The 18,285-nt window shown below is 32.4% G+C and overlaps 1 protein-coding gene across 2 annotated transcripts in view; it reads right to left on the bottom strand.

Annotated features, from left to right (window-relative positions):
* The window catches only part of LOC143248675 (HAUS augmin-like complex subunit 3), a 42,748-nt gene that overhangs the window by 11,650 nt on the left and 12,813 nt on the right, over window positions 1-18,285 (bottom strand). For both annotated transcript variants that reach the window (XM_076497277.1, XM_076497275.1), the window contains exons 6-12: window positions 16,081-16,293; window positions 10,601-10,746; window positions 7,547-7,681; window positions 7,024-7,207; window positions 5,200-5,352; window positions 4,035-4,131; window positions 3,498-3,642 (exon numbers count right to left, since the gene is read on the bottom strand). In XM_076497277.1, the coding sequence (XP_076353392.1) occupies window positions 3,498-3,642; window positions 4,035-4,131; window positions 5,200-5,352; window positions 7,024-7,207; window positions 7,547-7,681; window positions 10,601-10,746; window positions 16,081-16,293 (1,073 nt within the window). The remainder of the gene's footprint in view (window positions 1-3,497; window positions 3,643-4,034; window positions 4,132-5,199; window positions 5,353-7,023; window positions 7,208-7,546; window positions 7,682-10,600; window positions 10,747-16,080; window positions 16,294-18,285) is intronic.

Genomic DNA, 18,285 nt, shown 5'->3' with positions numbered 1-18,285 from the left:
TTCCGAGCCTCAGGATAACTAATGTTATGAGTCGTTTTCAAACGCTGCACCTCTTTTTCTTCCAACCATTTTGGGCAAGAACGAAAGTAGGAAGGGTGAGAACTATTGCAGTTGATGCAATGTGGGTCCATGTCACATTCATAGGCATTGTGCTCCTTGCCACCACAACGAGCACATGTCGGGGAACCACGACATGATGTCTTTGAGTGGCCGAACCTCTGACATTGGAAACATCGGAGAGGGTTTGGAATGTATGGCTGTACCCTGCAAATGAGATAACCTGCCTTGATGGTGGCAGGTACACGTGATGATGTAAATGTCAAAATGAGGGTATTTGTTGGCAGTGTAACTCCATCTTTGCGAGTGGAGATGCGCCTCACTGCAGAAACTCCTTGAGTGGAGAGACCAGCAAGAATCTCTGACTTAGGGACATTCTTCAAATCCCCCTCAACAATAACTCCTCGTGATGAATTCAAGGTAGCATGAGGGGTAACCTCAACCAGTATATCCCCAATTGCCGTTGAATTCAAGAGGAGTTCAATGTGGTGGGTTGTGGATGTTTCAACTAATATGTCTTCAGATCGAAGCTTCTTTACTGACTTTGGAGAGCCAGCAAGACCTTCTAGTCCCTTCTGAATAAAATAGGGGGATAATTGCCCTAAAGGTTTTTCTGAAAGAGAATGTAATATAAGAAAATGAGGTACGTGTGTTACAGATGTTGAAGATTGCTGTTCAGAGTTTTCAAGACGTGGTCACTTACCTATTGACTGTTTTTTCACTATTTTATTTAAATTTTTTGAAGGAGGATCCATAAGAAAAAATAAAAATTTTGGTACCCACTGACCCCACCCACCATGGAGCCCTACAAGTGGATGCACTACAATGTCATGCAAGGACAATGCAGCAACGCCAGGGTTTCATGAGCACTATACCCAAACACCAGCATCAGGCACAATGTCCACAACACCCGTTGAGAATTTTCAACACTGGTACTTGGTTGACTCTAGCCCAAGTGGGCCACCCAAAGGCCGCCCATCTACTGGAATTCAAGGCCAAAGTGGTGTGTTAGGGTTGGATCCCTCAACCACCAGGATCCTCTCCTCCCCTTCACGGGTCGCCACGCACAGCAAACACGGGGGTGGATGTTTAAATCCCAGAAAAGGTAACCAGACAGAACAGAACCTTCCCTGGGAGGTCCCCTCACCACATACAGGAATCCACACCGAGGGGGAGTGTTACTGAACAAAGGTTCTGTAAACTATGACATTATAAACAGTCACCACAGAAAACAGTTGTAAAGAGATGAAATGTGTACACATGCTTACCACAGTGATGTTACAAGCAAACAGACCAGATAATACTGTACTGCTTTGATAAATTATTCTCTATAACAGCCAATAATGTGAAATAAATGTGAACTGCATGGACCCCAAATAAATATTAAGAGTTATGTAATCCATCTACCTCTTTCAAAAACAATAGTATCATATGGATCCAGGGTTTATACTTGACAATTACATAAATCAATATAATTTGTAAGGATCATGTAAAAAGATATACAAATGAGAGAGAGTCATCGGAGTATATATGTTTAGACCCAGTGTGCTGATCAGGGCTGTTACAGTAACACATTCAGTTGACAAATTACACATTTAATATTGAAATGATTAGCATACGCTCATACTGTTTCTCATATTTGTTAGCCACACTCCCTATACACACAGTCAAATCTTGAACTACAAGTCTTAGAATATAGAATATATCAGCCAGCAGAATGTGAAATTTACCACAGTGCAAAAACAATAATAAATCATTACTTATTTGGGCAGTAAACAGTAATATGGTTTAAATTGTTGTTACATACACGTTAAAGACTCTGTTATGCAGACTATTATTTATACATCAAACTTTAGATTCCCAGTTCCAGCTCTACTGAGAGTATTCCAAACCAAGAGTAAAGCTGGAAAATTAATGATATTTGGTAATTAGTTATTTGACATTTGTAACATTGTCAAAATAAGCGAGTTTGGTGGAAGTGAGAATTGAACCCTCAAACAATTCCCCCTCTTTCAAAGTCACACAAGTAGTAAAAAACGACCCATAAAGCTAGTAATGGGTAGAGCACAGACAGCTCATTATATAGCTTTGTGCTTAACAACAAACATAATAAAACTGTATCAGTTATGTGATTATTTTTGTGACAATAAACCTGGTCATATTTTTTATTAGTTCACACAAGACTAACTGACGCTTACAAATAACTATCAAATTACACAGCTCTAATAAAGGGGACCTTCTTGGGAATTTGAGAACACTAAATACAAAAAGAATACTGCATCTACAGTCAAAGAAAGAGGAAGAAAACTTTGCTAATCATTATTTCCTTAAAAAGTAAAAACATTCTACTGATTATGACTTCTTTTCTCATAAATCATACAAAATAAAGCAGATTTCAGATCTTAAATTTATGTCATGTCAAATGTTGCATATTAGAAATACTGTCAAACAGCAAGATGGTTTCAGTTTTGATAATCAATGGTTCTATGCCACACAAAATATGTACAATGAATACTGTCAAACAGCAAGATGGTTTCAGTTTTGATAATCAATGGTTCTATGCCACACAAAATATGTACAATGAATACTGTCAAACAGCAAGATGGTTTCAGTTTTGATAATCAATGGTTCTATGCCACACAAAATATGTATAATAAATACTGTCAAACAGCAAGATGGTTTCAGTTTTGATAATCAATGGTTCTATGCCACACAAAATATGTACAATGAATACTGTCAAACAGCAAGATGGTTTCAGTTTTGATAATCAATGGTTATATGCCACACAAAATATGCATAATAAATACTGTCAAACAGCAAGATGGTTTCAGTTTTGATAATCAATGGTTCTATGCCACACAAAATATGTATACTAAATACTGTCAAACAGCAAGATGGTTTCAGTTTTGATAATCAATGGTTCTATGCCACACAAAATATGTATAATAAATACTGTCAAACAGCAAGATGGTTTCAGTTTTGATAATCAATGGTTCTATGCCACACAAAATATGTATACTAAATACTGTCAAACAGCAAGATGGTTTCAGTTTTGATAATCAATGGTTCTATGTCACACAAAATATGTATAATAAATACTGTCAAACAGCAAGATGGTTTCAGTTTTGATAATCAATGGTTCTATGCCACACAAAATATGTATAATGAATACTGTCAAACAACAAGATGGTTTCAGTTTTGATGATCAACTATAGCTTGCTCTTATTTTAAAATACTAAACAACATTTTTTTTAACCTTTTGTGCACTATTTATTGTTAATTTTGAATATTTTTTGGTTTTCTATCCAATACTGATTGTGAGCGTCACTAAACAGTTTCTTCCTTTCAGTTATTTGTACTTCATACATCAGAGTGTCAATTGATACTATGAAAACTAAATGTCCTACATATATTGTTGTTTCCACAGATAGAATACTTACAGTGAATCTAAGCATTGCACCTGTTCCATACGGTTTGTCAGAATATTTTCCTGCAGAGCTCTGTTTTGTTTTTCTAACTTCTCAGCAGCCTCTGCAAGTCCAGCATATGTGGGAAACAGAGTGCCATAAGCAGTATCACTTCCCTCTGTAGAAACAATCAAGCTTTAAAGCTTACAGAAGAAGTCATGTTCCATTTTGATTATTTTTTAAACAAAGGCAAAAGTTTCACAACAGTCCATCTCAAGTACAGAAATCATTTGAAATAGCACCATTTTATGATACAAAGAAAACTACTGCAAAGCCAAACTCTTCTAATATTTAAACACGTGTGGTCATTTATGATTGTATTTTAAAGATCTCTAAAACATACTGAATATTTACTTGCTAGTCTTGGTTTATTGTTTATGTACACAGAAAAAATATTCCACATATTTCTTTTAACAATTTCATTTTTACTGGTTATAAAATTATCTATCATGGTTATTTTCTATATATATAAACTATTTGTGGATGATCAAAGTCCAAATACACAGATACCTAGAATGTTCAGAAGTGCTTTCCCTGTGATGTCAGCTGAATCTATTGTAGATGCAGATCTTTCTTGTATTTGCTGCTGAACTGTTGTCATTTCACACTGTATTAATGAAGCACACAAAAAACTCATCTGCTTGTTTGAGGACCTTTTTAAAACTTATTCTCAAATTAAAACTTGTTTTTAATATATTTAGAGAAAACATTACGTGTATTCTGTGTATTTTTAACACTAAAATTAATACTTTGCACAGTAATACTTTCAGGGTTTAAAAAAACTTTGCAAAAGGAAATTTCGGGACCCAAAATAAAACTGTCACAATTCTTAAATCCTGCCACGCTGAATTAAACTTGTATTTTTCTGGCATTACCTTTAGCTAAATGTGCAATCTGCAGAGACATTGACAGTCTCGGGTCATGTTTCTTTAACTTCTTTTAATTACATTAATTACTTCATGGAAGGTTTTATTGTAACCGAAATATAAAGACTTCCATGATTTATAAACAGTCATTTATAAAATACATCTACATTTACAATGTACAGTTACAACAAATGTTGTTGATCTAAAAGGTGGCTGAATAATTTGCTACCAGTTTTTACATTACTAGGGTATTTCACTCGCTGTCTGTTCCAACTATGTATAAATTACTTAATATAGCAGTGGCTGGGTTACAGGCTTATGACCCAACAAATAAACTTTGCTCTGTTTGTGAAATTGCTCAGAGCTTAAATGATTTTTAAAATGTTCAGATCTTGTATCATTTTAAATAAAATGTTTTACAACATGAGAGCCATTTTTATGTTGAAGGATTATTTCTCTAATAAACTAATATTTTCTAATATTTTACTTACTGATGTGTTTGTCTAATGAACTAATATTGACAAAATATTTTTATTTTATGATCTTTAATAAGATAGTTAGGGAGATTATGACGTAAAAGTACCAGGTAACGAAATACCCCAGCAACAAAAATACCAGTAGTGAAATGTCCTAGAACCATCTGTAGGACAGTTAACCAAGTTACTGAAGCCCGAAAGACATGAAGAGTTCCTGAAACCTGAAAGTATTATACTCCATCTCCACTGGAAGTCTATGTTTTATAATTAAAACTAACCCAGATATATTAATAATATAAAACAATTATGGCTGAAATGATCTACTCATTTTACCATTCTTTCTTCAAATTCCTTCCATTCTTCTTGTAATGTGTTTTGTAATTTCTGAAGCAAACTATAGAGATCTCTGTGAGTTTGGGCTTCCACTTCCATGACCATCTGCAGGAACTCTTGCCTTGCTCGCTGCTTAAGGAGATGTTCTATCACCTGATACAGATTTGTGGGAAAAATAAGTCAGTAAATTCTTCAGTATTAGAAAGCTAGATTTAAGTGGACTAATTGTCAGTGTTTAAACTATAACAAAAGTAGGGAACCAGCTTAAAAAAACATTGTACATACATCTGGCACACTGAAATTTAGAAATTCTAAACATACGTCCAATAGAATGAACACAAAATGAAAAGTAAAACAATATCACATCATACTGTGCACTATTATTTAATAGAACAAAAAATATCGAAAAAAAGGATAGGATTTACAGAAACAATTGCTTGTTTGATACAGTATTATGTTCAAAGAAAGATAATTCTTTCTAAAAATGGTTGTTTTAAAGTCTGTATTTCAGAAAGTCAACATAAAGTTCAAGGGCCCCACAGGAAGAAGGCTGATTGTATACAAGGGTGGTGGTTGTTTTTTTCAGTTCCAAAATAATCCTCCAATTAATTATTTTTCTATTAGATATTTTTGTTTAAGTTTTAAATAAATGTAATTATTATGTAATACTATTTAAGTTTTAAATAAATGTAATTATTATGTAATACTATATCCTGTACCATTTTACGTGTGTCTACCCCTAAAATTACACGTATTTTCTCTGTTTATAATTCTCTATGAATCTAGAAAAAATACAAAATTCATAGCAATCCACGACTCTTTATTATTATTAACTTCTGATAAAAAGCAAACTACTTATATCATAAGAACTAACCCAGTAATGAATATATTTAGTTAATTTAATAAATCTTTATGTAAAATTATTTGAATCTAGTAATTCATCAGTTACGTATCCTAACTGCTGGCGACAATTTTGGACATAATCCTAATAATACCTCACAAGGTTCAGCCAGGTTAATAATTCAGATTAATGCTACATCAATACCCTAAGCTAACAATTCAAAATAATTTTCATGATAAAATATATGTAATAACAAAGAAAAAATAATAATAATCACCAAACAATTTAACCACAAAACTTTTATTAAAGAAAGCTGCCATTAGGAAACTTTTAAAGAACCTCTGAAGTAAAATGAAAGCTACCTAAATGTAAAATCAGAAGCTCAGTGACTGGTTCAGCAGGTTGAGGAATTCAATCTAGTACTCATTTTATTTTTTCCACAACAGTAGCTTACTGATATCAAATAGAAGTTTGAAAAACAAAGAGAGTAATAACAAAAAATATTTCTTAAAATGTTTTCCTAAAAACACTGTCTGTTTTAAATTGCAACCAATAATTATTGAAAATAAACAACTTACACGAGGGTTCTTAAAAATGTCAAATCATATAACAACAAATACTCAGAAGCCATGGATACAAGCCTACTAAAGCAATTAGAAGCCTTCTGATGTGATTAAACAATGACGAAATTATCCACAGCCCTCATTTTTCAGTACATGATGCTTACCTATGTGAGGGACATTAACCCAGTAAAATGCTTAAAACTGCAGGGGATCATTTCAAAACATATTCCATATACTCTTAGGAGAACAATAACTTTCTCGTCCTGCCACCTATGGATTTAACAAGTGCTGCATGACCAGGCCAAAACGTCATGGGAAAGAAGTAAAAAGAGAGAAAAAGAAACCATGAATGTTTCATAAAATGAAGCCAGCATTAAAAATCTCATATTTAACAATCTCAAATGAAAATATATGACTCACAATATTTTGCTTATCAAGGAAATATTCTTGTCGAGCAAGTTTTAGCTGATAGTCCCCCGTGATCACTACAGCACTGTTCATCTGTACGTATTGCTGTACAGCATTTGGGACAGCTGATTTAAGCAGCTCTAGAACCTGATGCTGAACAGAGTGTTGGCTGTTCTCCATTTGTTCTTGATGCTTTCTGACAAGAAATAAACATCACATTAAAATTTTTCCAAACTTATAAAATAGTAATTGTTTTCTTCTACAATAACTACAAATATATTACACTACATCTTCATATAACAATTCTCTCTCTTTAGAATCCAGCATCATTATATCTTACTTATACTTTTGTTACATTTAACGAGGTTTAAGTTAAAAAATTTTTAACTTAAGCATATATGTGCTTATATATCTAAGAATCACATGAAATAAAGATAAATTAGCTCACATAAATACTGATTATCATAATATTAAACACTACTCAAATTGTGGAAGTTATCATTTTGAATAAACTAAAATCCAATTTTGTCCAAACCTTATAAGCGCAGCATCAGAGGTAAAATCTTCAATATCAAGCTTTTTCAGTTTGTCTTGTAAGACGGTCACTTTGACATCCATGGACCTTTCTTGTGCATGTTCTTTGACCCTGGCTTCTTCTGTAACCTGTAAACTGAGAAAAACAAACATACATATAGATGTACACACAAAGACACCACCCTAATTTGTTTGTAGCTATACATATATGTATATACATAAGTTATCAAATAAATAGTTACGCAGACTCTTAAGTGTTAGTTACATAAGAAAACATACACATGTATGTACACAGATATACCAGCATAATTTTGTTGTAATTTTATATATACATACATAATATATTAAAAACATGGTGTTTGGAAAGTCACTGTGCAGTTTTGTAATCATATTTTGTTCAGTCTATTTCAAGCCAGCAACTGATAGCAGTGTTTAGAAACAAAATAAGAAGGATCCAGGCCTGTATTTGGGCCAACGGGGGTCACTCTCAACATTGTTTATAATTGTCATTCATATTTACCTCCTGTATTCTATATTGAAACATGTCTGTTAATAAATATATAAGTGCACAGTGACTTTCTGAACACCATGTAGTTACACAGTGTATTAAATGTGTTAGTTACATAGAAAATATGTTTATATATATACATATATACACAGCATGCCCACAAGAAACAATGCTATTTTAGATTTATTGTTAATATTTAATATAGATATTGTTGAGATGATAGAAACTGAAGAATATCTGTATGGAAATGATTATTTCTCTGTGACGACTGATGTTTTGCTGCATATGGAGATCAGAATTATGATAATTTGGTTACAAATTCCAAAAAGTAAATTCTGAAGGTACATAACAAGAATTATTTACTGTAAGTAGGGCAGCTGAGTTATTTGGAAACACTGATCAAATGAGGAAGATTTTAAAATTTTTCAATATTTAAGATAAACATTTCTTATAGAAAGATAAGGATAGCTGTAAGTGAAAAACCAGGTTGGCTCACAAAGGGTATGAGAGAAAATTATCACAAGTTTAAGATATTTAAACTGACAGGATATTTAGTATACTATAGAAGATCAAGAAAGTTGGTGAAACAGAAAATTAGGACATCAAAAAAAATATAAAGAAAGGTTGGCTTAAACTGTAAAAGTTAAGAGGAATGATTTCTTAAATTAAGGGCCTATGAAATGTCAGAATATAGTAGAACCCTTGAAAGATGACAAAGGAAGACTCGTATCTAATGATTATAATATGGCTGGGTTATTAAATCTAGCTTTTTCTTTGATCTTTTACTAATGAAGGTTGAAGCAGTATTCAATATTTTGAACAGCTGATAAATGGAAACAAGATTAAACAATATGACTCCATTAATTCTGAGCTGGTTAAGAAAAATTAAGAAGTTGTACGGTAAAGTTCTCCCCATGGGTTTTAAAGAAAAGTTAAAGATTTGACGTGTGAGGCACCCGATAGTACTTTAATCGGTCCTTGAATAGCAGGAAGGAACCAGAGAATTTGAAATTATCTAATGTCACTCTTCTTTTCAAGGTAATAAAAATTGTCCTAGTAATTTATAGACCTATTAATCTTACATCAGTTGTGTGAAAAGATTTAAAAATTCAATAAAAAAAATGCTTCATTAAGTCATTTTAAAAAAATTTAGAATTTCATTGGATATTCAGCATGGTTTCATTAAGGAAAAATCTTGCCTTAAAAATCTTTTGACATTCTTTGAAAAGGTTATTGCTTATGTAGATCAGGGTAGATTTGGTGCATCTGGATTTTTATAAAAGTGTTTGACAAGATGTTACATAAACATCTTAAAAATATTTCTATAGGTGTGGGAAATGAGTTAACTAATCTGATAGAAGAGTGGCTGGATGGAAGAAAGCAGAGGGTTGTTGTTATAAATGGAGTTCAGTCAGACTGGATTAATGTCACAAGTGAGGTACCTCTGGGTTCAGTCTTAGGACCTTTCCTCTTTTAGATTTACATCAATGAAGAAATGGCCAATAAATTACTTAAACTTGCAGATGATATTAAGATATTGGTGTTGATAGCTGTGAAGAGGACGCTGCCGATTTACAAAATGATTTAGATTATTTAGTGAGTTGAGTGAATAAATAGCAGATTGGTTTTAATTACAACAAATGCAAGGTAATGCATGTGAGTTACCATAACATGAAATAGAAATAACCTTAACAATGTCATGAAAGAAAGAGATCTTGGTATAAAGGTTCATCAGTCTCTAAAACCATCCAAACTGTTGCTGGTAGTTAAGAATGTAAAACAATCCAAACAGTGTACTGTTGCTAGCAGTTAAGCATGTAGGATTTTAGTCTAAAGTCTTAAGTCAAAAGATGATTTAATTTCATTATATAGATCAATGGTTAGGCCATACTTGAAATACTGTGTTTCAGTCTTTCCTTCAGAAGGACACTGAATTGTTGTAAAGGTCTAAGAAGAGGTCACTAGAATGGTGCCTTGTTTGGAAAGTTGTCATACAAGAAGAGATTAAGTTATTTAAAACTGTCTTCTCTTGAAAAAAGAAGACTGGAAGGGAACCAATTCTGAGCAAGGTGTTTAAAATTATGATGTGAATTGACAGTGTTAATGTATCATATTTTAACATATTTAACAGTGAGAACAAAAGGACTAGTTAACACAAATAAAGATTTTGGCAGAGTAGGAGTCATGTTCAGTTGAGACAGGTTTTTATACTAAGAGGGTGTTTACTTCTAGAATGGGTTGACTCTGGATGTCATGAAGCAGTAAATTTAAGTGAGTTTAAGAGAAAGCTTGATACGTATATGAATGATAACAGCCGGCTTTTAGATATATTTTTTTTAATTTACAAAAGTTTACTTTAGAGTATGCAAGAGATGAGATAGACCAATAGGTCTCTTGTTCTTCTAAACATTACATTATGGTAAAATATATGCAAGAAATAGATCGCATAAAACTTTTATCGAATATATTCAAGCTTTATTCCACTAAAATAATTACATAATAACTCATAGGCTTATTTTGAATTTAAAAAAAACAACAAAAACTTACACGTGTCTGAGCCGATCCAATTCCTGTTGGTAATTTTCACAAGTTGTGTTGTCAGGTCCAAACACGTACTGAAGTTCTGAGGAATCTAGGTCGAGTAATTCACATTCTGACAAGCTTTGTTCACCAGCAACAAGATCAGCCATTGGCTATAAATTGTATTACAACATCAACATTTTCTTACTAATTCTAGTTCTTTGACTTCAAATTATATGATAAACCTGCAACTAGTGTAACAAATATAAGAGTGAAAAACAAAACATTTTCTATACATTTTTTTCAAAAAAGATATTAATATCTTTTTTAGTGACCAAATCACAGAACCTCAAAGGCTCATCCTAAATCACAATTCTAGACTTTTAAAAATCATTATAGTTTCAACTTCACAATTATTCCAAATCAGCTTGGATGTTAGATGTCATCCTTTACAAGTGCTTTTGACTGATAGCCTCTAATGAAGTAAGGGCCAAACACAAAAAATAAAAATTATTTTAATAATTATTAAATTATTAATAATGTGTGAAGATCTCATATGTAGTTTACATATAAAATAAGTGTTTTCACCCACTTTTCGTCAGGTCTGAGTGTCATAACAGGATAAAACAGAATTATTCAGTATAGGGTCGGAAGTGCAACAATATAAAAACAACAGAATAATTTGAGGGATAGCCTATATTAGCAATCTTGTCAAAAATATTCATACTCAGGTAAAAATCCAGAAATAGAGTTTGCTATCTGATAGTCAAGTGTTGACTTTAGCTCCATTTACATTCTGCAAACTGAGGAAGCTAACAGAGCTACTGACATGTTAGAAGCAATTAGGTTTTTTATGTCATAATTATGAACTGTGTATTATTTTGTCATTAACTTTTTCTAATAAATTATTAAGTTTTAGTTCTCAACAACTTTGTTGATCCAGTGATATTATGCCATGGGCAATCATGAGTCACCCCAAATGCTTTTGACACACAGTTTTTAATAATTCCATGTTCAAGTTTATGCATTTGAATAAATGTGTTCAAAATATTTGTCTTTGTGAAACCAACAACAGTGGAAACTGTGTAATAAAAAATTAAAATGCACCCGATTTATTATTTGTATGATTAATAATTCACCAATGATAATAAAAGTGCTTTGTTTTCAGACTCTGCACCCCAAAAAAAAAAAATTAGTTGCATGATGCTTCTTACAATATGATTTATAATTAACATTCCCATTAGATATACATGACTGTTTCTATTTAAATTTAATGCAAGATAATTACATAGCATAAATGTTCAATTTAGTTATTTTTAAAAGTGACAGTTGATTGCAAGCTTGTTTACAAATTAGACTTTGTGTAGTTCAATAGTTACAAATTGCTGATGGTTATATTATAACATCATGTTACTAGAACCTTCTGAGTTTTTCTTCTTGTTTTAACCCTCTCTCAAGTTTTAGGTTCTTACCTTTTATAAAACATTTTTAAAAATCCTGAATTTCCCCTAGTGTGTGAAATGTGACATTTTTACCCTATGCATTTTATCAACCCTAATTTATTCACCACCCCTCAAAGAAGTATGAAGTTTAATGTAAATTACTAATTATAATAATGTCATTGCTCAGACAAAGTTAAATTTTCAGCCTTCACTCTTGTTTGGTTACAGTGCTATCAAATACAAAATTGTACCTCCTCTTGCCACACCCACATGTAACTAACAGAAAGACACCCACTTGTAACCAACAGAAAGACACCCACTTGTAACCAACAGAAAGACACCCACTTGTAACCAACAGAAAGACACCCACTTGTAACCAACAGAAAGACACCCACTTGTAACCAACAGAAAGACACCCACTTGTAACCAACAGAAAGACACCCACTTGTAACCAACAGAAAAACACCCACTTGTAACCAACAGAAAGACACCCACTTGTAACCAACAGAAAGACACCCACTTGTAACCAACAGAAAGACACCCACCTGTAACTAACAGAAAAACACCCACTTGTAACCAACAGAAAGACACCCACTTGTAACCAACAGAAAGACACCCACTTGTAACCAACAGAAAGACACCCACTTGTAACCAACAGAAAGACACCCACCTGTAACTAACAGAAAAACACCCACTTGTAACCAACAGAAAGACACCCACTTGTAACCAACAGAAAGACACCCACCTGTAACTAACAGAAAAACACCCACTTGTAACCAACAGAAAGACACCCACTTGTAACCAACAGAAAGACACCCACTTGTAACCAACAGAAAAACACCCACTTGTAACCAACAGAAAGACACCCACTTGTAACCAACAGAAAGACACCCACCTGTAACCAACAGAAAGACACCCACCTGTAACCAACAGAAAGACACCCACCTGTAACTAACAGAAAGACACCCACCTGTAAACTAACAGAAAAACACCCACTTGTAACTAACAGGAAAAACACCCACTTGTAACCAACAGAAAGACACCCACTTGTAACTAACAGAAAGACACCCACCTGTAACTAACAGAAAAACACCCACTTGTAACCAACAGAAAGACACCCACTTGTAACCAACAGAAAGACACCCACTTGTAACCAACAGAAAGACACCCACTTGTAACCAACAGAAAGACACCCACTTGTAACCAACAGAAAGACACCCACCTGTAACTAACAGAAAGACACCCACCTGTAACTAACAGAAAAACACCCACTTGTAACTAACAGAAAAACACCCACTTGTAACCAACAGAAAGACACCCACTTGTAACCAACAGAAAGACACCCACTTGTAACCAACAGAAAGACACCCACCTGTAACTAACAGAAAAACACCCACCTGTAACCAACAGAAAGACACCCACTTGTAACCAACAGAAAGACACCCACTTGTAACCAACAGAAAGACACCCACCTGTAACTAACAGAAAGACACCCACCTGTAACTAACAGAAAGACACCCACCTGTAACTAACAGAAAGACACCCACTTGTAACCAACAGAAAGACACCCACCTGTAACTAACAGAAAAACACCCACTTGTAACCAACAGAAAGACACCCACTTGTAACCAACAGAAAGACACCCACTTGTAACCAACAGAAAGACACCCACTTGTAACCAACAGAAAGACACCCACTTGTAACCAACAGAAAGACACCCACTTGTAACCAACAGAAAGACACCCACCTGTAACCAACAGAAAGACACCCACCTGTAACTAACAGAAAGACACCCACTTGTAACCAACAGAAAAACACCCACTTGTAACCAACAGAAAGACACCCACTTGTAAGCAACAGAAAGCCAAGATTTTCATCTGCCAAATGATTTATTATATTATATTGTTTTTTTTGTATCAATTTCTCTTTCAGTAAAAGCTTCATTTCCATACGAAACACATCAATTAGCTTAGAAGAATTTGTGACATCTCTTATTATCAAGTTAAAATGCTTTGAAAATTGTGATAGTTATAGAACATTCTTTGCGTTTTGCACGTTGGTATTCTATATTCTTTGGTGTTTTGTTCAATAAAAGATTATTTGATGTACTACTACCATTAATGTGAAAAAGTAGGCTTAAGTGTCATCCACAGTCAACGGCAAACAACAAAAAAGGCCCATATAAAGTAAGCACTTGATTTCATGTTTTCCATGTATACCATTCATTTATTGTAAAAGTAACTAAACTGTAAAAGTAAGAAACTTGGAGTGGCCCGTGGGTAATGTAATTCAATAGCATAACATAAAACGCACCTTCTCTGTGTGATTTAATACTTACAGTAACAGTCATTAAACATAGTTCAAAGGGTAGTGAAACAATAAAATATTTAAATATAAGCAGATGTGTGCTGTTACAACTGTAAAGCTATTTAAGATAAACAAATGTAGTTCCATGTTACAATCTCAAGCTATTCTAGAAATAAAAAAAAAGTTATCTAGATTTATTTTGATTTTTCTCAAGGTTATGCAGTCAGTCAAACTGACTAATCTTCTATAGAATTAAGATACATAAAATATTAAATTAAATACACTTTCACAGAAAATTCATTTGAAATGTATTTAAGATTATCAGTATGATGTCAACACGAAAATCACTATGGAATCATATTATTAAAAGAAAAGATTTGAAATATTCACAAAAAAATCTTTATTAAAAATACTGCAATAGAAAACTTATTTTTGTTTTATATAAAACACACGTAATGTTTGTTGAAAATCTCCCAAATTTTATGAAGATACAAAGATATAATAGTGCAAAGTAGTCACGTGGTCATTTAATTTGACCAAGCCCATGTTAAAATAGTAAATTGGTATTGCATTATAATACCCAGTAGTGTGTGAAAAATTCTCAACCTCTGTCAGGGTATAAACACTTATAAAAAATTTAGTTTGGTACATAGGTCTAGACTAGGTGATTGTGAATTTTACCATAAAAAGCTCACAGAGGTAATTTTTTTAAAGTGAAATTATCACAGATTGTATTGTTAATAACAGAGCACAGAAAAAGAATTTGTCTTGTTAATTCTGTTCTGAAGTAATTAAACAAGTCTGTGTGGATTTTGATGGAAAAAAGAGGATTATTTAAAGCTCTAGCTACAACTGTTATAATAAACACTATGTAACAAACGTTTTGCTTTTTCTTGTTCCTGGGCAGAAAGTGTTATTTCCCAGTTGCTTATGCCTAAAGTAAATGGAAAAGACCTATTTTTCTCTTCAAACTTTGCTTTTGTGACCTGGGAGTATATAAACAAAACATGATGGGAGACTATATTTGGGGGTTGATACGTGAAAGTGATTTACATTACAGTTGCAAATCTTAAAAAACTACTCACTTCTAAACATTTTTGTATAACTTGAGTATAAATACATGTAAATCTTGATTCTTATGTTGTTTTATTCAGACCTTATATAAGTGAAAATGTGCAAATTTGCCTGTTTTTTACATGGAAAATAGGTTAATTTCAAATTTCATTATGCAGGTCACAAAAGCAAAGTTTGAAGGGAATAATGGCCATTTTCTGTACTTTTACAACATAAGCAATTAAGAAATAACATACTATCCATGAGCAAAATTTGTGTTACAAAGTATAATCAACAATGTAACAAATAATTGTATATGTATTTAACTTATTTTTAATACATTACTTTAAAACAAGTGGACTGTGTGTTGTTTGTTTATTGTTGAAACTTATCACTAACAAATCACAGACACCCACTGTACAGAATCCAGCCAAATTGAATCCTGAGAATTCCTATTTTACACTAGTTTAAAATCAACATACGATATAATTTTATACATCAGAACACAGGTTAAAAGTAACTTCAAATACATTCACGCTATTAGCCCTAATATTTTTTTCTGACCAAATGTTTCTCGATAACCATTCAACTAAAAGCTGTCATTCCTTAAAAACATTGATTTCATTACAGCCTCAATACACAAACCTCATTCTAAGAAAACTAACTAGAAACATCTAAAGTGAAATAAGAAATCCTTCACCTTACCTGACAAAACTGCTTCTTTATATAAGCTCTTAGCTGGTCGAGGAAACGTACCTCTGTTTCATAGTAAGAATTAACGTCTAGAGACGTGAAGAAAGAACCAGGAACAGAGAAATGATTACAACTGTCTGGTTCTTTCCACTTTTTCATTTCCTGTGTGTAGAAGCTAATAAGTCCTTCAATTGGCTCAACAGTTGAATGTATGCTTGATGACACCTGTTAAAAAGTAAGAATTTTACTAACAAGTGCCCACCATTAACTGAAATTAGAACAAATATGTTGTAACTAAACTACTATGACATTAGAACAAGTATGTTGTATGCTGTAACTAAACTACTAACAAAATACTTGGTGGCCCAAACATGAGAGAACTCTGATGCATCATTAGCATAATGTATATTTAACTTAGCACACAACAGAGACAGCTGTAATACCCACCAGTAAAATAAATCTCTCTAACCCTGATAGATAACAGGTGAAAGGCCATGACATCTCAACTCGCTTTTACGATTTTACCAAACTTCCTATTTTATGAATTTATTCATTACATTTGGTATCAAACTAGAGATTATAATTCAAATTTAATATTACAGATTATTTAATTTGTTAATTTAAAAAGAAGTAATAAAAACACCCCAACACTGATTTTTGTGTATCATGTAGTACATTGAATGAAGCACTGGTTCAAATTAGATATCTGTGATGTCAAGATACAGAGTCTATAGTTTTGTACAAATTAGCAACTCAAATTACTGATAAATATATATTAGAATATAAAATAAAAACTTCTGGTCTTTTCTACTTGCTGGGATATTGCTCATGTACTGAATCAAACATAGCAGCTGTGCCCACTTCTTTCCATTTATGTAAACAGTCCCTTATATATATGTACCAACTTCTATATATGACATGTGAATAACCAACTGAAAGCTCAGAATGTCCCCTTACGATTTTTTCAGTCTCTAGCCTGTTCAAAATTTCACATTCTTTTTAAACACAAATATAGCTCAGTTACTAAATACTAAACTTGACAAATTACAGTGTAATTATATGGTACCAATATAGTACTTTGATTTTTTTTATTATTCAAATGTACTTACAAAACATAGAAAAATATTTCATTTCATATCCTCCACATGCAAAATTTCTTAAGACTTAGCCAACTACAACAAGCAGTGCTGAGTACAAAGGTTATAACTAGAACTGATAATTGTTTACCTACTTCTTTATTTACTGTTCTATGTTATAAGAAAAATAAGTTAAGAACTTGTTTGTAAATAACAATAATCTATATACATATAGAATGTATAATAATAAATACTAGTCCACTAAAACACAGCCAAGAAGGTCACTTTGTAAAGGCTAAAGGTCAATTTTATATTACTGAATATGGTAACACAAGTGCATTTGCACCACGTCATTGTGAGTTCTGTATTGTTTGCCAGGCATGAGTTGAAGGTCAATACAATAAAAATAATATATATAAACTTATAATGTTATAAGGTTTAAGCTATTTTTAGTCTAAATTTATGTTTTTGTGTTATCATCTGTAGTCATTCTAGAATGAAAAATGCATACTTTATATTTATTTCCAAATTTTTATGGTAGTTACGAGATCGGTCAAATTGACTGAACCCACAAAGAGATTCATTAGTGAAAATAACAAAGTATAAAGTTATTTTTAAGAAACACTTCATAATTATCTGAACATTATAAGAATTTCACATTTGAAAAACTTCTGCTGATGTATTGAAGTATTTTCAATCTTACAATGAAAATTACTTTGCATCTTGGATAGGCAACATGAAAATAATGGCCAACAAACCTTAATACTGAACAAAAGAAATCTTTTATTCTGTGATTTTAAACACTGTTATGTTTACTGATAATCTGCCAAATTTTGTGAAAATATGCTTAATAATTTAAAAGTTATAGCCTGAAAACTATAACATGCACAAAATGGTTTTGAGTTCAGTCTTAATTTAAAGTCAAACAATGTAATCTAAACTGTGGAATATTATTCCCTTCCACCTCACAAGTTATAAGTGAAAGAGATGTGATTACATCCTTGATAAAAACTATTAATTCATAATTCAAAATAAACTCTACAATTTTTCTTCTTTTAAGAACTATATCTTATCAAATTAAGCACAGAAATCTACAAAAAGTAATAACAGCACATGAATTATTTACCTTAATCATAAAGAT

The sequence above is a fragment of the Tachypleus tridentatus genome, chromosome 4 (genome assembly GCF_004210375.1).
Source record: "Tachypleus tridentatus isolate NWPU-2018 chromosome 4, ASM421037v1, whole genome shotgun sequence".
In the NCBI taxonomy this organism is placed as follows: Eukaryota; Metazoa; Arthropoda; class Merostomata; order Xiphosura; family Limulidae; genus Tachypleus; species Tachypleus tridentatus.
Note: the sequence above shows the minus strand (reverse complement) of the source record. Positions and strands in the feature narration are given on the sequence as shown.